The 22,190-nt window shown below is 40.1% G+C and overlaps 1 protein-coding gene across 23 annotated transcripts in view; it reads left to right on the top strand.

Annotated features, from left to right (window-relative positions):
- MICAL3 (microtubule associated monooxygenase, calponin and LIM domain containing 3) overlaps positions 1 to 22,190 on the top strand; it is a 163,868-nt gene that overhangs the window by 34,054 nt on the left and 107,624 nt on the right. For all 23 annotated transcript variants that reach the window (XM_071817927.1, XM_071817934.1, XM_071817923.1 and 20 more), the window contains exon 2: positions 20,270 to 20,645. In XM_071817927.1, coding sequence (XP_071674028.1) covers positions 20,382 to 20,645 — 264 coding nt within the window. In that variant the 5' untranslated portion in view covers positions 20,270 to 20,381. The remainder of the gene's footprint in view (positions 1 to 20,269; positions 20,646 to 22,190) is intronic.

Genomic DNA, 22,190 nt, shown 5'->3' with positions numbered 1-22,190 from the left:
AATACCTAATAGACTGTAGTTCTTCGTCTGTTCTTGCAATACTGTAAATGTAGGAAAAACGTAACATCTGAGTCTTCTGAGATACGTTTGCAGAGTTCAGCGTACCTCACTTGCCAGTGATGGATAACAGAGCTTTCCCTCTGGCATCTCTAGTGCCATTCCAGTGCACTTATTGGTGACCGAAATAGTCCAAGAAGAGTGTCCTTAAACATACAGAACTAGCACCTTGGTTTTGGAAGGTTTCTTTGTCCCCATCCTCAAAACTGTTCCCTCTACAGTTCTTGGCGATCTGAAATGGAGAGGGAGTGCTGAAAGGAATCACTCTTCTTTGTAGGAGGGTTTCCACTTCACTGCAGGATTGAAAACAAAGAAAGAAGACAGCTGTGATTCTTCCTGCTCATTCTGTTTGTGGCAGATTCAAGCCTTAAAACAACTAAAACCCTATTGGTTACCTTATCTCAAAACTGAACATCATATCATAATGAGCTGTAAAGTGTTACCAGATATGCCAAGCTATGTTTAATTATTTGGATGAAATTTTTAGTGTTTTTAATAGTATAAACAAATCTGCATTCCTTTTTGTTTGTTAAATGGTGAATTGGAGGGCTCAGAGAAGAATTGAATTAATGAGATTTTAATTTAGCAGTGGTAAGGAAGCAAGTCTTGAAATGAGGTACTTCTATTCCTTCTAAAGTCTTAATGCTTCATTTAAAGGCAAGTGGTCAAAATGGACTTTGAAGAGTTGTGCCAGGATGAATTTTAAGGATTGTATGAGCAGGAATGTGTTTAATAATTTGCAGAGCCCTGTTAAGTCTCTTTGAGATGTGCTCTTTGTTTATTACTTCAGGAGCCAGGTCACTAAAGAAGAAACTTAACATAAAATCTGGAATATTTGTTAATTTCAGAACTGTAGGTCTGCAGGTTTGTCTTTAAATGAGAACAAGCTTGTTTTTAAAAATTTAATCCCTGTAGTAGGACTGACTTTCATTTTTATGTGAAGGGAGGGATGGGTTATACTTGTATCAAATAAAGAAGAAACTCAGTGAACACTTCTGCAAGCAGCAGTTGACCGCTTTAGCCTAAAGACTTGAATTGTTGTGCCATAACACAAGTTTTGGTTAAAAAATTGTAGCTTAGGATATTTTTTCCAAATTTCTGCATAAATTCATAAGCTTATGAACAAGTCTGCACAGTGACAGTGTATGGTAATGTGGCAACTGGATTTAGGCTAGCCTCCCTACCTGGGCTGCATGCTAGGAGCAGGGACACACTGATCTTGTGCACCCGAAGACATTCAAAAAAGTTTCCTTCTCAGTGCTTGTAGTATTCATGTCTAGACTAAGCCAAATTGTTTTTTTCCCCCCATAAAAGGCTCGGTGCTGCTTTCCCTGGTTGCCAGAGGGTAGGAGTGGAGATAGCTGTTTTCTAAATATACACGTACACAAATTGTTATTTATTTATCTTAATCAGAATTCTTTTCAATATACATCTCTCAATGGAAGATTTCAGTGTTGTGAAGAGACTGCTGAAACGATCTGTGTGGAACAGCATGAAGAAGTAGGTTATGTATTGCCCAGCATCTGTTGCCACAAATAACCGTTTCCCAGTACTTGTTTACCTGTAGGGTCCAACTTGGCATTTATATGGTTTGTGATTAGTTTCAGGCCAGTTAATGGAAGCTGTCTCAGTTATTCCCAGGCCTTACCCCTTTAAAAGTGCTGAGGTGATTAACTTCACTTTTAGACTGCTGACTGGGATAAACTTCCAGCTTTGACCTGGTAATCTTCTCAAATCACATTGCCAGACCCTCCTATTAGGGGATGAAGAAAGGAAGAAGGACCCTGAGCATGAGAGGCCTGACTCGCTAGAGGTTCTCCAGTCCAGTGTGTGTGTTTGTGTGTAACAGATTTCCACTAAACAAGACTTTTTTCTAAATCAGCTGATTGTAGGGTCAGCCTACTCTGCTGGTTTCTTAACCTGTCTTCCCCTATAAATGACCTTTTTTTTTCCCCTAGCAAAATCACTCTTTTCCCCTGAGTACTTGTAAGTAGCTGCTGTGAACAGACACTAGAAACAACTTCTCATCCCAGAGGTGAACCTTATTTTAATGAGAAAGTTCTTCATATGTCAAAATTAAATGACAGCCTGCAAGAACTGAAGCCTCTTGAGTGCACTAAAGCTGAAGCATGGGTGTTTGTCTGTATTCTGCAGATATCCAGTGTTTTAAATTGTATTGACACATTGCAAGTCATCCAAAATGTAGTTTTGTAAAGGCAAAGTAGATAATTTAATTTTAAAGTGAAACATTTTTGCTTCCTCTCTGTTCATTAGTATTACCTTTCATCACAACCTTATAACACTGACAGCAAAGGATAAGAGAATAATCTCTGGCTTTAAACTATCTATTTAAAACCTTGTGGTTCAGTTGCCAGCTGAATAGCTGTTCCCTGTGGCCCCACTGCCAGAAGTGACACTCTACCCTTGGAAAATATAGTCTGTTTTTTTTTTTTTTCTCTTAATGTGTGAATATCCTTTTTGATGTCATTAGGTGTGTCTTTCACACTGCAGCTCGTAGGAAACTTGAGTGTTCTGTGTCAATGTCTGGAGCAACATGATAATCATATACTGAGGTCTCCTTCAAGGTTATTCTTCTGATTCTTCCAGACATTGTCTACTGCAAATTCAAATGTCACCAAACTTGACCAGTAAGAACTGTTTTCAAGGAGAGAAGAGGCAGTTTAGCTGAACCCTTGGGCTAGGTGTCATCTCTTTCTAAAAAGCAGAATGTGAAATGGGATTCACAACTACAATCCCTTCTGCTAGAGAGTAGTTTCATGTGTTATCTTCATGGATTAAGCTTTCTTTTGTTTAATGTTACATGAGGTCTGGGAATAAACACTTCATTTTGTTTCAGGGTAAGAAAGAAATCTGAGGACCTTATGAGTTTAATGAATATAGGGGAAAAAGTGACTTGCTGTTTTTGGCTGTCCTGACTTTACCTTTTAGGGTGATGTGTTCTGAGACTTGAGCACCTATCCTCTCTTATTGCTTGGTTACATAAAAATTAATCTGGCTGGAGGTTAAATATGCAGGTCTGTCTGCTGCAAGGGATATTATGTTAGGTTTAAAGCATCCCTCGTGACTTCATCCTTGGAGATGGTCAAAACCCGACAGGGCACAGTCCTGAGTAACCTGTTCTCGCTGACTCTGCTTTGAGCACTGGGATCAGACTATGCAGTCTCCAGAGGTCCTTTCCAACCTTAATTATTCTGTGGTTCTGTGACTCATGATTTCTTAATTTGACCCACAGGGTAGATCGGTGCACTTCTCTAATCAACAGCCAAATCAGTCTCTCTAACCAAGAAGAGAAAAGAAAACGTGGATCCATATCCCCTAGAAATGATCTTACTTCTTCGGCAGTCAAATGTACTGATCTGAGGAAAGTTAGTGGCATGGCAGGCCTCCAGTCTAATACTGTCAGGGTCAGCTCTAGTACTGACTCTCGTTGAGTGTAGCCTAGTTGGAACAGAGTACATTTGCTTTTCATGCACATGTGTTGGTTTTCCATGAGCGGATTTTAATTTCTTGTGTTTGGTGAAGGAAACTAGAAGAGGAGCATGCTGCAAGTTTCTTTATGCTAAATGCTGTCTGTAGAAAAGACTGCTAAGAGAATGAGCCATCCTGCCTAGACATTCCAGTCAGAAAGCATCTTTGCTTTTCTGTGAAAGGAAGGCTGATCTTGTTCACTTCATGTGGTCGTTTGTCCTTGGAGCATGGTGCATCTGTGGAGAGCACACCCAAAACTTGTTGAGCTGATCTGAGGTAGGATTGAAATGGCTGTGGACACAGGCTGGTGTGTGATGTTTAGTTGTTAGGTGAAAAACAAACCTGCCTTAGATAATGGATTGAGTTTGTTTGCAGGTGTTTTGCATCTATATCTGCTTTATTGCAAGTAGCTGTTGCCGTGTTGTCAGCTTCTCTCACAGGTTACCTACACTGCTTTAAATTCTTCCATGGAAAACAGCATTTAATATCAAGGTATCCATCTTGTTGACCATTTTTATTGAGCTTTACCTTGCTACTGTTTTACTTGTGTAAGCTCGTATTAATGTAGTATGTGGTATGACTAATATGCTAGAAGTGCTAGAAGTGAACTGCCTAGTCCTCTAGAGTGGAGCTACGTGGAAGTCTGCTTAGAAATGGACACACAGAAGCAGTAATGCTATGTTGAGTACAAGGAGAAGTGTGTGGATACCACCAGTGTCGTCTTCTGTGTGTTTTGTGAGCTATTGAAGTAGCTAAATGTTGAGTAACCTTAGGGTTACACCCTGCAGTCTATACAGAGGTGAGCCCTGAGACCCTCCAAGGGGGTCCAAACTGGCAGCCTGTTTTCTTCAAAGGTAGCAAATATAATGGGAAGAGGGACACTCAAAAGCACTTGAACAGGCAGCAATCCAAACTTCTTGTGGTTTAATCCCAGCCAGCAACTAGGACCATGCAGCTGCTCACTCTCCCTCCCCGGCTGGCCACAAGCGAGATGGGGAAGAGAATCAAAAAGGAAGGGAGAAACTCATGAGTTGGGATGAGAACAGTTTAATAAGACAGCAAAAGAAGATAAAATAATTTTTTATATATATATATATACACACATTAATATTATTACTAATAACTATACTATTTTATATATATAATATATATATTTTATATATATTTTATATATATATATATATAACAGATATATATAAAATAAGGGATGCACAAGGCAATGCCCACAAACACCAGTTCTGTACAGCTGATCCTGGAAGACTGGACATCCAAACAACAGTTTGCACTTGAACCACGATTGTGCCAAACAGCCAGGTCCAGAGAGAAAAGCCCTCTGGTCTTAAACAGCCCATCCTGGAAAGAGAGCAAAGGGCCTCTAATGAGCCAGAAAAGCTGGCTCCAGCTATATATGGAATGTGACGCTAATGGTAGGGAATATCTCATTGGCCAGTCTGGAAAGAAAAAATAAACTTTGTTCCAGGGAAGATTAACTCTTTCCCATGGGAAGTTTAGTGTGTTATTTCGTTATTCTTGTACAAAATCCAAAACAAAAGACCATGCTAACTACTAAAAAGATTCTAGCTACTATGAAGAAAATTAACTCTATCCCAACAAAACCAGCACGAAACTACAGAAGGGACCACCTTGTGTATGCAGTGAACAATACTGTGTTATGCTTGTTTAAGACATATCTTCAGATTTCTTACAGATAGATACTGTAAACTTGTTACTGTTTTGTTCTCTGTTTCTCACAGTATCACAGTATCACAGTATCACAGTATGTTTGGGATTGGAAGGGACCTCAAAAGATCATCTAGTCCAATCCCCCTGCTGGAGCAGGAACGCCTAGGTGAGGTCGCACAGGAATGTGTCCAGGCGGGCTTTGAATGTCTCCAGGGAAGGAGACTCCACAACCTCCCTGGGTAGCCTGTTCCAGTGCTCTGTTACCCTCACTGAGAAGAAGTTCTTTCTCAAATTTAAGTGGAACCTCTTGTGTTCCAGCTTGATCCCATTGCCCCTTGTCCTATCATTGTTTGCCACTGAGAAGAGCCTGACTCCATCCTCATGGCACTCACCCTTTATATATTTATAAACATTAATAAGGTCACCCCTCAGTCTCCTCTTCTCCAAACTAAAGAGCCCCAGCTCCCTCAGCCTTTCTTCATAAGGGAGATGCTCCACTCCCTTAATCATCTTTGTTGCCCTACGCTGGACCCTCTCCAGCAGTTCCCTGTCCTTCTTGAACTGAGGGGCCCAGAACTGAACACAATATTCCAGATGGGGTCTCACCAGGACGGAGTAGAGGGGAAGGAGGACCTCTCTTGATCTACTGACCACCCCCCTTCTAATACACCCAAGGATGCCATTAGCCTTCCTGGCCACAAGGGCACAGTGCTGGCTCATGGTCATCCTGTTGTCCACCAGGACCCCCAGGTCCCTTTCCCCTACACTGCTCTCTAATAGGTCATGCCCCAACCTATACTGGAACTTGGGATTGTTCCTGCCCAGATGCAGGACTCTACACTTTCCCTTGTTAAATTCCATCAGATTATCCCCCGCCCAACTCTCCAGCCTGTCCAGGTCCCGCTGGATGGCGGCACAGCCTTCTGGCGTGTCAGCCACTCCTCCCAGCTTAGTGTCATCTGCAAACTTGCTGATAGTACACTCAATTCCCTCGTCTAAATCATTAATGAATATATTGAATAATATTGGCCCCAGTACTGACCCCTGAGGCACTCCACTAGATGCTGGCCTCCAACTGGACTCCGCACCATTGACCACCACTCTCTGGCTTCTCTCTTTAAGCCAGTTTGCAACCCACCTCACTACTCTATTGTCGAGACCACACCTCCTCAATTTAGCTGTGAGGATGCTGGATATTGGCACATCTCAACCTATGGCTGTTTATAAATTTGCGAACAACTCTGAACTGAAGTAATATGCATGTGTAAACACTGGTCTTTCTGTTAAATTTGAGACCCTACTGATCTGCTTAATATCTGTATTACTGTCAGATCAGAGGGGTTAGCCAGGAGACTAGTGGACATGAAGTCACTGTTACATGATGTATACAGAAAAGGGAAAAGCAAGCTCATTCAAGGTGAGGTTAGAGCAGTCCTCAATCAGCTACACTGTTGATATTTTTTAAGTATTTTAAAGAGCAACTCGAAGACAAATGAAGTAATTTTTCTTGTTTTGGGATTATGGACTCCTGGGCAATATGCTACATGCTCAGAGCACTAGAACAGTACTTATCCCTTAAATTTCCTGATATAATTTGGTGAACTGATTATACCTGTATAGCCTGTAGTCGTCTTACATTCTTTTATTATCTGTGGGGACACAGATGTGGCATAAATTGCTTGAAGGATTTATTTCAATAGCATATCTATGCCTTAGGGGGAAACAACATTCACATTTTATTTTCCAAAGTAAACAACGTGCAGGAGTGTACCAGCGGTTTTTAGTATGTTGCTTCTGCACCCTGCACCAAAAGCATGATTGTATTGAATTTTTATGAACCTCAACAGCACTATTTTTTTTCAGCCCTACACACATAGGCAAAATTCTGGAAGTCTGAATTGTGGAAGTCTATTACTGTCTTCAGCTTTCAAGTCTGTGATTCTCTGAAGTAGAGGAAGAAGCAAAATTTCATCTCTTCTGCCAAGGAAATGCTGTTTCAAATGACTGGGGTCACCTCCCTCACACTTCTTTCCACCCTGCAAAACATATGCGTCAGTAAGACGACAGGCGGTTACATAAACGGCTACAATATCAGCTACTCTGGCAGAAAATTCATTTTTGTGCAGCTAAAGGCCTTGAAAGCTGATAATTTTGCATAGCATTTTGAACCTTCAATAAAGCTCTTTTGCTATACATGAATATTTGCAGTCATGGTTAAGACCACTTGATTCTGGCATGGCATATTAATTGTGCATCTATTGTCCTGTCCACATATGTACAGTAACATCAAAGTGCTGGAATATTTTGGAGGCAAATCCTAGGATGTGGTCTGCTCCTTTTCAGTCTCAGAAAAGTGTTTGTTATTAATAAACTAAGGCTTAATTGTCTTGGCTTTTCTCACAGGAGAGTGCTCTAGAACCCAATTTCTCTGGTTTCAAACACAGAGTTGCAGTCTAAAAGCTAATACATGTTTTTATGCCACTATGAGAGCTGTTCTGTGCTATTTATTATGTTGTTAGAAATGGGTCAAGAAGTAAGGGAGACTGGAAGAGCTGATCACAAGTTGTTTGTTAGTTTGCCCATGGGAGGCAGGACTGTATATACTTCCATGTGAAGCTTTATTAGTCTCCTGACCAGTGACATTAATACTGCACCTCTCTTCTGGAGAGACTGCTGCATCTAAACTTCATATTTGTTTCTTTCACAATTGGATCATATGGATTTCTCATAACCCCTGGCACTCTTGTTTCATCCTACTTCTGTTCCTCTAGTGTTTGAGGTCAGTTTCCCATGTTGTGATACTTTTTTTTCTTTGCTAGGAAGCAAAGTATCCTGAAGACTCTATTGTACCCACAAGAAGCTCACCCAGATATGAACACAAGACACTTCTTTGCTAATGAATGTGCTGTGAAGCATTGATAGCTCTATGTGGGGCATCATATAGTCTACTAAATGCATCATGCTTGCATCACATATACATGAAAGGCTACTTATAACTGGTGCTTTTCAGTTGGGAAAATGAGTGAGGCTTGGATTTCGGATGAGTACTGCACTTCAGAGCATCTTCCTTGGGAACAGAAAATACTAAATTGTGTTTAAAACAGGAAGGAATTGGTTTTACGGGGAAAGGTTACTGTTCCTGTTCTTTGAGGATGAGGGGTGTGATGCTACTTCTTTGAGACTTAGCTACTTTCTGTAGAAAGAACTAGGATTTATGGGATACAAATGAAATGAAATTCAACAGCATGAAAGGAAGAATGAGAGAGTCTGGTGTCCTTTCACTTGGAAATGACCAAGAGAGGAGAAACATTGATCCCCTGTCATCAGTGAATACATTGAAATGTATATTAGAACTGAGTTGTAGTTGTGTAAGAGGCCAAAGCAACCCCAGAATTGTCAGGAGAGGGGTTGTACCCTGCAGAACGTATCCTATTGTATTGAACTCCTGTGAGAACTCATCTGACCAAATGCACTATACAGTTGTAGTCCTTCATAAGATTATATACCCACCCCAAACCCAATGATGCAGTCCTCCTCTTTGGGAGGCACAGGAAAAGGGTGCTTGTCTTAGACTAGAAGAGCTTGATTTAGCCTCAGTATAGTGAGGGGATGTGGCATCTGCCTGTGAAGATGTGTACGAAGGGAGGGAAAACTAATGCATAAGTCAGTATTCTCACAGGAACGAAGAGGTATAAACTTGGCCTGGAAAATAAAAGAAAGTTATTGATTGTAAAAACAACTGGATTCAGGAAGAAACTTCTGAGGTGACCACAGGGATGGGACAAAAAGTGTTATTAACTTCAGTTGCCACAGCATACTATGGTTCAGGAAATTGCTAATTTGTATCAGCTTCAGATCTGTCTATCTGCATTTTGATCTTCCAAATGAGCCTTCTCCGGTTATACCCCATAGTTACAGAACATAATTCAGTAGTTACCCTGGAAAGTGTATGCCCAGACAGTGGTGTCAGGCAGGGAAGGGAAATAATAAGCCATATCACTTTCAGAATGACTAGAAAACTAAGGATATTCTAGAAATGGGAGGCTAAAAGCAAACATTGCTTTTCCATTGTGGCTCTCCAAATATTTGAAGATCCAGATGTCAAAGAGTTTTCTAGTCTACCCCATGGAATAGGAAATGTTTCATTACAGTTAGCCACATCTCTTGTGTCCATGGAGAAAAGGCTACTGTGTTAATTTCTGGGGTGTATGTACGGGGAAGGACAGGGGGATGGAGAGAGTAGGTCTATAGGTTCCACTGGTATCCTCCAGTGTAATCAGGAACAGATGCTTTACATTTCTCAGTTTTCAAATTGGAGAAAAACAAGCCTTCTTAATAGCAGCATATGCATCTGTTAGGATAAACTAATGGTAAATATAGGAATAATTGTTTTAATACTAGTGGGCAACTGAAGGGAGAGTGGTGTCCAGATGTTGAAGGCCCCTGGTTGTTCTCTCTGGAGAAGAACTTACAGTTAAGGCTGTGGTCTGCTGTGCCGGAGCACCATGTAGATTTCCAGGAAGGCAACTGCTGCCATGCTGAGATTCTGGCACCACTGCTAGTCATCCCTAGCTTACAGAGCCATGCTGTGCTACCAGTCCACACTGACTGAGCCTGAAAGCACCAGCTGAATGAAGCTGAAGGAAATATTTCTTAATTTCTCTTGTGCCCCTTCTTGCTGCATTGGTCTGGGTAGTGCTCAAATACCAGATGGAGGATGGTGTTACGAAATAAGGGATTATGGAACTTACTCAGTTTGAGCCTAGGGTCTGGAACTGAGTCATCTGCCAGTAGAAGTCCTGGAGTGCCCTACAAGACAAAACCCAGCCTGTGAGCAGCATAGTGGCAAAGCAGTGCATCATTGCTGTCGAACCATGCTGGATGGTTCATGTTGTTGCACAGTGCAATATTTCCCTGTGACCACTGAGACCTTGAACTGTGGGTTGTTATAGAGGTATGTGTAGAGGTATTGCACAAAAGGTGGTTGTAGGCCCTTTGATGCATTAAGTGAAGGGGGTGCTTGTGTCTGCCCGTAGAGCAACATTCTCTGACAGATAGCTAGGCGGTTCAGCTAAGGGTGTCTGCCTCAGACCTCCAGATATCCTTGCAGAGGAATGGCCTGTATCCAAAGGAGGATGGAATTAAAAAGGCTAGACAGAAATGTCCTTGAGGATGAAAGGCAAAGAGAGAAGCTTTTATGTGTGCTCTCTACTAGGAACAAATTCTGCTGAATGGCATCCTTACACTTAGATTGGATTAAATCTCTGACTAATTCGTACCAAGTCTTTTCATGTCCCCACCAGTGCAGCTGTATTTGAGCAGGCTGGTGATGTCTGCCTCTGGAAGTGATGACTGCCATCTTATTTCAGAAACTGCTTGCCAAAGCCTCAGGGAGAGGAGTGTAAATCACAGAACCACCTCCACCTCTTTCCTGTGTAACTGATTTCCTAACAGATTTTCATTTGCTCGAGGCATTGAGCTTGGCATGGTCTTTGCTGCGAGAGGCTGCTGGAGGGGAATTGGTATCTGGCTGATTGAAACTGTTTCAGCATTTACTGCGAGTCAAATGTCCAGCCAAGTGGGGAACATACTGCCTGGTTTCTATTTTTAAGCTGTGTAACAGTATGTGCAAATGGTATGAATTTATGTCCAGAGTTGAAAGTTTGATGTTACAAGTTCTGTGTTTGCAATATTCTCCCTATAATCTGCATTATTTTTGAAGACTGTGGTTTGTTTTATAGCATGAGAAAACATAACTTTTTATTCTACCCCTTTGGCATAGTTTAGCCAAAATATTAAACAGGTTATTTGTTTACAATATAATCCTGACTCCTGGTAAAAGCTTTCCATGTACCTATGAGGAAAACAAATGATGGGAAGCATTAGATACACAGAATTGTGTAATAGAGATGAATTTTCATTAAGCTGCTCATTTTGATTAGTTGTCATTGGACAGTCTCACAGTGAAGTTTCTTAGTTGTTAAGGACTGGATTTTGCTTTGCTTTTAAAAATTATTTTTACTTAATATTGTGGAGTGTACCAGAGTCAAAGGGTGGGTGTTCTTATCTTTAGAAGAGGGAAGATTTGTCAGTGGTTAATACTAAACTAAGTTTAAAATACTGTCAGATTAAGAACTCCAAGATATAAGTAATGGAGTGCTTTGGGCTAGGGTAGAGATTTATTTTTTCGCCCCTCTGAGAATAAAAAAAAAAAAGCTGCAGGAATTCAACCTGCATCAGGTTATAGATGAAGTTTGTGGGACCTGTGGAATAGACCTCAATTAAATGATCTAATTTGTGAAATAAAAGTTGTAGGGTTATTGTGTGTGTGTTTTCTTCCTGTCATCTAATGAATTGGGCTTTAGCACTGTGTCTGTTGAACATGCTCAGTATAGTTACTGTTATATAGAAGCCCCATGCCCTGAGAGTCTAGACAAATAAGTTCTACCATGAAAAGGAAATGTTGCTTCATGCTGAATCTTCTAGTCATTCCAAAAAAAAAGAAAATTCAAAACATGGTATAAACTGGTCTCGGTCTCATTCCCTTCAAATCCTGCTTTATCTATTCAAACTCTGTTCAGTCAGTAGGGCTCTTGCTGAGGTATGTAATCTTCTGCCTTTGCAAAATGAAATGAAATTGCTTAATTGTATATTATGCTCTGATCTAGTGACTAATGTGGGAGGACAGTACAGGCCTGTGGTGGCCTGAGGAGCATCAAGAAGCAGCCTGCTGCATCTACCGTACATTGAGTTCCTTGCCATTGCCATTTCAGGTTTTAGATATTTAGAGAGACTATATAGCACACATTTTCATGCACAATTTTTAAGGAGAAAGGAAGGCTAGTCATAGTGATTTGAGCTACCTGGGTAGGGTACACCCATCAGTGGTTATGAACACTCTGAGATTTTCTTTGGCAGCAGTGAACCTTGAGGGAGTTGGCCTGCTAGTGGAGCTTGGGTCTGTTTGCCATGCGTGGGTTGGGGCAGTGGCAGATTGGGGCATATGATAGCTGGGAAATAGAGTGCCAGGTATATAAACAGTGACAAGTGAAGGTGTATGGCGGGTAGTGACTGAGGTGCTGGTCATTATCTGCAGATGAATCCTCAAGATGCTGTTCCTGGTTGAACCTTTCTGGTTAAGGGTGAGGAGGTGGCAGTTCTGGAGGCCTGGGTTTAAGGTCCAATTTTTAGGTGTATTTTGAGCTCTGCATGTATATTTTACCTGGCAATTATAAAGCCTAAGGTTGTAGCATGACCCCAGCCCTTCCTGGATTTTTCCTAGAATAAAGCCTGAGGTTTGTTTTGTTTCTAAAGTTCAACAGTCTCTAAATGAAGTGGTTTGTGGGTTGGAGAAATCTTTATGGCTCTTTTATTCAAATGTCTGTTTACTTAGTTTCTTGGCTCCCAAAAGAGTCTTGCAAGATCTGTGTTAGAAAAAAAAAAAAATCTAGAAGTTTTAAGTCTCTCTGCATTCCTTGTTCTCCACAGAAACAGGATATACATCCATTAAATAATCTATTTTAACTGTTCTGTGCAATGTACTCAATTTGTGATACCTTAGCTAGTTGAGTGTGTGTGGAGGGTAGAATTATGAATCTTTTAATCCTGTTTTCTAACTCCCTTCGAGGAAGTGCCTGCCTCTTTTCCACACCCATAAAAGCTGAGAGTTGGAAGCAGCACAAATAAAACTTGCTTTCCCATGTACATTTTTAATGTCTGTAACTGAAATATTGGTTCTTTGTTTTGTGAGAGTCTGGTATTGGAGTTACAAGTCCAGGCAGCCATCTGCCTTGATTAGAATAAATACTGGCATGAATGACCAGTCTTTGAGTTTGCTTCTGAGGTGTTAAGATGTTTCCATGATCCATATGAAGGTGGCTTTGATAAGTTAAGCATAGTTTGAACCTCATGATTCTGTGTGACTAAGTAATCTTTGACTTGTGTAAGACAATTAGGTAATAAAAGGGAGAACTGTAGTATATAAGTGGAGAAAAGTGCATATAATAGAAGGCAAGCACATGCTACATTAGATGCTAGACCTATTCACTTTTCAGGTATCATGAACTGTTTTATGGACTCTTTAAAGAATGGTAATTTTTTCCCTTTTGTCACTTGCTGATCATATGATTGTATCTGTTTCTTTGTCCCTGTTGGTTATCTTCCCAGCATTAACTTTTGTGATTGTTGCAGTCTGTATTTTGGTAACAGGTTCTTACAGGTAAAAGACTTCACTTACATAAATTTTTAAAGATGTGTTCACGTGAGTTTCATTACCTTCTTTTAGGAGATTTCACTTTTTTTTTTTTCCTTAATATAAATGAGGAAACAGTTTGTTTCCTTCCTCTCTGCAGCAATTTTGAGTATATTTGAAGACTTAATACATCTACTCACCAAACAACCCTGATTTCTTCAGCCATTCCTTGTAGGTCTTGTTTTCTGGACCTGGCACTATTTTCATTTTTCTGTGACAGGACAACTTAGGTTTTGAAGTGCAGTGCCAAAAACTGGATGCTGTTTTGTGTTTGAAATCTTCCTAGCACCAAGTGGGATTACTTCACATGTCTAACACATGACACCCCTATTTATATGTCCCAGTTTGACATATGACCTTTCTGCAGTTTGTTTTCTCACTGTTTTGTGGAATGACTTGATGGCTTTGGGTGATAAGTGTGTTGGCAGAACCTGAAGGCCTCAGAGGACTTGGCTCAGTGGGCTGCAGAGGTCATTGTTGTGTGTTTATAGCTTCCAATGTTCATTCTACTCAAAATTTCTAATTGGGTCAGAACAATGCTCTTGTTCTCCAATGTTCAGTAAAGCCTTCCTGAAAACCTCCTTTTCTTGTGGTAGTCTTCATGTAGTCTCAGAAAGATTAATCTAACCGTGTCCTGTATGATGTCAAAAGCTCGTATGTCTTGCTGTGCTAAGGTGACTGACTTGTTTTATCCCCATTTGAAGTACTAAAAGGAACGTTTTCTGAAAGTGTGGCTCCGTGTTCCATCTTTTTGCTCTGTTAAGTGGTACAGTCAGAAGCCTCCATGTGCTTCAGCCTGGAAGTGAAGTCACCTTCACCTAGCATGAAGTGATTGTACACTTACCTTAGAGGCGTGATGTGTGTTGCTCATCAGAAAATACCCACAGTCTGACTGCATACAGGTATGGGGTATGGTCTTTATGGGATATGCTTATAGACTAAGGACTTCTTATATGGAAACAGCCGGATTCGTGTTTTGAGGACTTGTGTTTTCTTAAGAGGATTGTGGGAGATGCATGGGTTTCACTACCCAGATAACAAATGGAGCCTTTGCTGTCAGATCTCATTGGGTTTTGGGAGGCCTGTAAAGGGAAGTGTTGCTCATGCGGCTTGCTGCATTAATGGCCATGCTCCAAAAAATTTGTTGTGAGGGTTGTCATTCTAGTAGGATGTAGTACTTTTTACCATTGGAATAAAAGCACTTCTACTTCTTTGAGGAGCAAATTGTCTTTTGCTGTACATGTAGGGTACAGTGTGTTTCTTTACAGCATGATGACAGATCTAAGATGTAAAGAATGTCCCCAGCTTCCCAAACACGCAGCTGGTGAGTTTGTGCTAGGTGAGAAGGGATCACTGAATTGGTTACTGGTTGCCCAATGTGAAAATTTAGGAATCTCCCTAGTAAATGGCTGTGTCAGGCATTTAAGCTAGTAGTTCTTGTTGAAGCTTGTCTTACAATATGACAGCTATCCAGATGGCCTGCTATTCCCTTTTCATTTTACAAGGGGGCAGCTACTTCTTCCTGGGTATAATTTCATTTTTTCCTTCCAAATAAGAGAGATACTCTGTTTCTTGGTCTCTGTGTTGATGTTCATTTAGTGTAGGGACTTCACTGTGATCAAAGAGTTGTGTATGACAGAACAGCATAAATGTGTGTTTGTTGAATTAATATTAATAAAAGTTTTTCTTTTGTAGGTCTAATGTTTTCATTACTCATGTTGTGGTACTTAAGAAATGTTTAGTAATAAACAATGTACTCATTTTTCTTCAGTACCTTGATATGAATTTGGGAACCAAAATATCATATGTAACTGCTTCTCTAGTTGTATGTTTCCATATTCTTAGATATAATTTGCATTTCTTTTCAGATCATTACTGGATTGAGTATTTATTTATGCGAGAATTGTATGCACTTTGTGTGTATGTGCTTTGATCTCCTGCCTAAGAATGGGTTCTTGTATTTGCAATCAAGTTCATATTTGGTCTCTCTCTTCCACTTTTGTCGTAGGCTGGGAAGGAGGATAGACAGGAAACAGGTCTTTTGAGAGTCTTCGAGACCCAAAAGACTCACTTCTATATGGTAGACAGAAGCTCACCAAATCAGGTTTAATAAGTGTATTAAAACACAAACATCTTTTTGCCAGCATATTTGCTTGTGTGTTGAATTTTATGAATGGCTGCAGATCTAAATATGATCTTAAAACATACTGTGGACAATTCTGACATTCCTTTTTTCCATCTGCTATAAAAGGGAAGCTGCAAACAATGGCAACCACGCCTTTGTCCTCCTGCTTTCCCATTCTTTGTCTGCATAAAACGGAGCTAAAATAACTGCCAGCTTTTGCATTAGCTTTTCTTATAAAAATTGTCCTCTTTTTTGCCATTTTTTCCACAGTCTTACTGCTACCCTAAAGCTGGAGTTTTTCATACCTATGGTCACTTAGAGAGTCATGAACATATTGTAGCAAGGTTCATTTCTTTAGTTTTAGCTAAAATTAAAATAAATCAGATCCTGGAAATGAAAAAAGAGCTTTTTCGTTTATTGGAATAAAGACTTTTTTTAGTGTGGTTTCCTAAAGAAGGGAGGTTTACGGGATTGAGCCATTTGTCCATCTGCTTTTCAGTTCATCCTTAATAACTTTTCATCAATTTCATCCAGATTTGATGGGGAATCAAAATCTCAAAGGTAATTGATTTCCTACAAGAAATCTAGAGGCTGGGTGGAGAGAGACAAAAATAGGCCTCCCCACTGTCTGCAGCATAAGCTTAACAATAATCTGTGCTTAGGCTTTTGCTAGCCAACTTGCAAGTGTGTACTGGCTGCCTTAGCGTTGCAGTAATCTCAGAGTTTCCAGAGCATGTTACTAAGTCTCGCTTAGGCAGAAGCTGAGGGGCCATGAAAGGGAGATGAGGGCACAGGGAGTGTTGCTGGGAAACTGGAAATTTTAGGGAAAGGAGGGAATCAATGGAAACTGGGGCTATTTGAGCTATCAGTATTTTTGTGATTGATGAACCAACTTGCTTTCAGATTCCATGTAGTACTGCAGTTAGTTGATCTTTGGCTTCTCAGAGATTTGACTGTCAAGGATGCATCTGTGGTGTTTGGCTGGGAAATAACCAGAATATGATATTTACACTGTGCTCAGAGAAACTCAGCATTCTGAAGCAGAGCTGGGTAGTTGCTGTGGCAAATGTTTTATTCATTCAAAATACTGTTTTAAGCTAGACAGAAAAAGCTGTGAATTTAGATGTAATCAAGTCAATATTTTACACCTGAAAAAAATGGAGAAGAATGCTGGAAAATACATTCCCATAATATATTTTTTTTCTAGGCTTAAATCATTAGTCGAATGAGCACTTTTAACAAAAACCAGGATGGAAAATGTAGTGGGGATGATTCCTATAACAGACGTTTATTTATCTGGAATAGAGGAACCCTGCATTTGTAACACTTTCTGCAGGAACTTGAATTGTACAGCCAAATTCAGTATGTGTATCATGTGCAAAATCTCTTCCTATCTCTTGCATTTGACAGAAGTAGGGCACTGGATTTTCTTTCTTGTATGCGCGTGGGGTAAAATATTCATACTCCTGCATCCATGGTGACTGTGGGAAGGAGCCACCACCTGGAATCATTAGTTGGTTTCTTTTGTCCTCGCCAAGCAGTGGAGATCCTGAGTGTACTTGCAGGCATGAGTCAGTAACAACCTCATGCTATTGTTGTAAATAGCAACACAAACACTGTTCTCACATGCGTTTTTCCACAGGCTTTGTCTTTCTCTTCCAGTGTTTCAGCCAAGGAATTTACAGAGCTTCTGAGTCAGCAATCAGCTGCCTCGAGACAAAACATGCAGGATACTGCAGACTTGCAGAATAGCCAACAAGGCATACAAATACCCTGGAAACCTGGCAAATAATTCTTGCCTGCCCTTGCTTTGCCTCCTGTAATCTCCATGTGCTGCGACGTGTCGCTTGTGGGTTCCAAGGGCTTTGGGTGTTTACATCAAGAGTGCAGAGTTCTGGGAAGTGACTAATAGTGGTGACTGAAGCCTCCGTTTTTGACCTGTGGGCATAACTGACTTCACAGCCTGCATGAAACGAAATGTTGGCAGAACTGCCGTATTAACATGCTGCTTAAGTTGTGTTGCGTAAAATGACCTGCTTTTTCACGTTTGTCTCCTGGCTTGGCAAACCTTGAACACAAAGCAGTAAGTTCCTAGAATGAAAGTAGGTTGGATTTTAACTTTAGGATCTCTCTGAGCAATGCAGAACCAGTGTTACTTCACTCCTTTGGAGAAAGAGCACAATATAAGCAAGAATAAGAAATGGAACCTATGTTGTCCTTACATGAGGATGTATCAGTAATGGACTGTGGACTAACAGACTTTATTGGCACTTCACTGAATTTAGGTCATATAACTTTTATTACTTTTTCTTAGAAAGTGTCAGTCACCAGAACCTCTCGTGTAAAGTGAGTCTTTGGGTGGTAGAATGGGGTGCAAGAGGTGGGGGAAACATAACACAAAATAGTATTCAGCTTGCAACGCTGTGCTGATTAATGAGGCATACAACTTTAGACAGTAGGTATTTTATTGTATCTTTATTACACAGACACACTGAAATTACTCCGTCATCATAAGAGGTGATTTGTTGGAGTTCTGTAACATTCTTCTTGAACAGAAGAGAAGGCACAGGCTTAAAGTACAATGTCTTAGACCTCTGTGATGGTGCAGTGATTACCCTGAGACACAAGTCTGGAGCACGTTTCCAGCTTCATAACAGTGAAGTTCAGATTAAAAATAAGGAAAGCCATTAGTTCCATCCTGCTTAGTGAGCAGTATTGATATGGATGTGGCATCAGTATCAGCCAGTTAGAAAAATGGCTTCATTTGTATTGCGTCCTCCAAGGCAGTTGTCCTAATAAAGTCAGAATCACATTCTTTTGTATAACCCATTGTTGTTCCCTGGCTTCTGTAGGAAACTATTTTTATTTTTTATAATAAACCATTTGTGGTTGTATGTAAAGGTTTCCAGGCCTGCTTTGCCATTTCTAAATGTAAGCAATAAATACCATGTTAGGGTGAAATGCAGGAGTACCCACATAAACTGCTGCAGAGCTGTCATGTGGGAGGGGAAGAGACATGAGCTGTAATGTTTGACTTGGCTTCGTGTCTGCTGGAAGCAGGAAAAGAGCTGGTGAGAATCTAAAACGTTTTATCCGAGTCCACATATTTCCTTTTTTACCTTAATACCCTTTGCAAAAAAAACCCCACAGGACAAAAAGCACCTCAGAAATGTTTTCACTTCCGTAGTTCCCGTATATGTTCCCATGTTGCCCTCCTATCTGAAGACAAACAGAACTATTCTTTCTTAGAGAGCAGTCTTTTACATGTATGTACTTATTGTTATGTATAAAAAGAAGAAAGGGATTTATTATACATAAAAGAAAGAGAGGGGGAGAGAAGATATTTGTTCTTTAAACAATGTTTGGATTGCAAACAGCAGACTATTTATTTTGTAGGTCTGCAGGTTACTTCTGAGGGATGCCAGAAAAGCATAAAATGTCCTGAGTTGGAAGGAACCCACAAGGATCATTGAGTCCATCTCTTGTCCCTGCACAGGACAACCCCACAGTTCACATCATGTGTCTGAGGGCTTGTCCAGTCTCTTCTTGAACACTGTCAGGCTTGGGGCCGTGACACCTCCCTGGGGAGCCTGTTCCAGTGCTCCACCACTCTCTGGGTGAAGAACCTTTTCCTGATGTCGAATCTAAACCTCCCCTGGCACATCTTCCTGCCATTCCCTTGGGTTCTGTCATTGGTCACCCGAGGAAGCTGTAGCTGCCATGAGGTCTCCCCTCAGTCTCCTCTTCTCCAGCAACTAAGGGTAGCACACCTCCTGTTACCATATTAATTCTCTTGAGGACCCCAGCTGCCACCTAAAAATATGTAGGGGACCTGCATATAAAAAAAAATTGAAAACCACAGAAGAGAGGAACTAGTATGAGAATCCCATGAGGGTAATGCACCAGCCACATTTCATTCTTACATTGCTTAGTAACTGAGAGAGGAATATGTGTTTAGACTCTAGATACGGAAAATGTTTATGTTGCTTGATGCAACTCAGGCATCTTTTTCAATCTTGACTTCTTTTCTTAAGCATTTGATTACTATTAGCACATATAACTTCTTTCTAGGATTCCAATAGCCATCGTTGGGTTTGTTATGTCACTGTACAAAAGCTGTGTTTGCAAGGACTCTGACAGAGATACCAGCTTGTGCTATGCCATCCTCTTTCCTCTTCTCTATTTGTCATGAGCAAAGACACGTCTGTTTTTAAAGAAAGAACCCAAACTTATTTTACTGGTGGAACAGCAACTTCTGAAGTACTTTGTGGTAGTAGTGCTCTGAAGATCAGCACAAAACTGTTGCTGTGGTGTTAACCTCTGCCTACTTCCAAACATCACATAACATCTGCCAGCTTACTTGTAACTTCTCTGCTGTTCATGTGAAATGAGTTATGTTAAAACTTCTGAGGGACTGTCTTAGGTAAAGTATTTTGTGATTTAACAGAGGTGAGATGTCTCACTGCCTGCAGTAAGACTCCATGAGCTTTGAAATGCTCTTCTTCAAGTCAGCTTGGGCAGGAGTTGTCAGGGTATTGATCAGTTTACTCATTTTGTACTGAGAATCTGGGCTTTCAGTTCAGCAGGCTGAGATGAAATTTTGGGAAAGCAAAAAAAAAAAAAAAAGGCAAGCTTAGTTACATTTTCTTCTTATTATTTTATAGGTTAATAATGCTGATAAGCCAGAGGTGAAAGTGGCTCAGCAGAGCAACATCAGGAAATCTGGCAGACTGGAAGAGAACAGCTGCCCTCCAGGGCAGCTGCGAAGTGTGAAGCATGGAGGAAAGTAAGAACGAGAAGGTGAACCAGGCTCATGTTCTCTTCGACAGATTTGTCCAGGCTTCAACCTGCAAGGGGACTCTCAAGGCTTTCCAAGAGCTCTGTGACTACCTAGAACTAAAGCCCAAGGACTATCGTTCTTTCTATCACAAACTCAAGTCCAAACTCAATTATTGGAAAGCCAAAGCCTTGTGGGCCAAATTGGATAAAAGAGGCAGCCATAAGGACTATAAGAAGGGGAAAGCATGCGCCAACACGAAGGTAAGGAAAATTATTCCATCCAAGAGATATATTCATAAGAGTCAACACAACTGATACCAAGTGTCTCTCTGGAATACACAATAAAAATATCTAGATGTAGAAAGATGTTTGCGTGATGTAAATATAAGCTCAGGGAAGGTTCAGGAATGTTCTCCTATGTATTAATAAGATAGCAATTTGTTAGCATTTGTCTCTCAGTCAAAAATTGTGTTTGCTACTACCAAATTTGACTGCCCACCTGCACAGGGCAAGCTGAATGGAAATCCTTGGGAATTGCCAGAATATTTGTAATTTATTCAAAGGAAGCAGCCTGCGAGATTCTATTGCCTTATGTTTTTGTGACATCAATACTACTAGGTGGAACTGAGCTAGAAGATCTTAATTGGTAAACCTTTAATCTTGGCAGGCTTTTTTTTTTTTTCACTTTTTTACTAGACATCTAACAGGGACACGACATTTTGTGTTGGAGTCTAGATAAAAAATATGTATGTTTGGAATGTTCTAATTTTTATTTGAAAATTCTCATTACTCAGTCAAGGAAAGTGAACTTTCTGCCAATTTGGTAAAATATCCGATTTGTCATTATGTAGAAAGTAGTCACTTGTATTCTGTGTTTAGATCTAAAAAAAACCCCTTAAAATCCTGTGGAAACCCATACCAGTTCCTTTTAAAAGGGTGGTATGTATGGTATTTACTGCAGGAATTCCTGCTTTTACACACATCTCCCAGATTTTTTTTTTTGCTTGATTTATTATGAGATGGTATTTATGTACTGCACCCTTGTTGGACAGTACAGTTTGAGCTTATTTATTTGTTTTGTTGTTACTGAAAGCAATTCTTTATATCATTCATCCAAATGTGAATGGAATAGTCTATTTTTGCGAATAATCATACACTCTTCCTATTTTTAAAAAAGGAATATAGTGCAGAATATGATAAAATTAGAACAAGATCCTGTCCTCCTTTGTTCAGGACAATAGATACTTTTATTTTCCTTGAATATTCAGCTTTTGGGAGAAGGAAAGATCTTAATTAATAACAGGAATTAATGACTAATTCCTCAGTAGAGAACTGAGAGGGAAATATATGCTCTTCAGGATATGTTAGTCATTTCATGTTTGTCAAATCAAGTTTAATTCCTAACTAGATATTAGAAAGTTATGTTATTTTCTTGACTGTTCATTCTATTTCAATTTCCAATGGCCATTTTCATATGGATGGTGTCATTTATAATTAATTACTACAATAACACTTGGAAAAATTACTAATGGAACAAGATCTGCTTGCCCTAGGTCTTGTAAAAATAATGCTTCCTCATAAAGTTTGGAATTGGTACATCAGACTATAGATCACAGGTGCATATAGTTCAACTTGGAAAACAATAAAACATTTTGGCAGTGTTGGTCATCATGGTGGGCAGTAGCATCAGCATAAGAGGGACTTACAAAAAGATAACTGCAGTGATTTTTGTGTATATCTAGGAATAAACCTTCCAAGCACTATGGACATCATGGGCAAAAATTGAAAAGTGATTTTCTGAAAACT

Source organism: Patagioenas fasciata, chromosome 1, assembly GCF_037038585.1.
Source record: "Patagioenas fasciata isolate bPatFas1 chromosome 1, bPatFas1.hap1, whole genome shotgun sequence".
Lineage (NCBI taxonomy): Eukaryota > Metazoa > Chordata > Aves > Columbiformes > Columbidae > Patagioenas > Patagioenas fasciata.
Note: the sequence above shows the minus strand (reverse complement) of the source record. Positions and strands in the feature narration are given on the sequence as shown.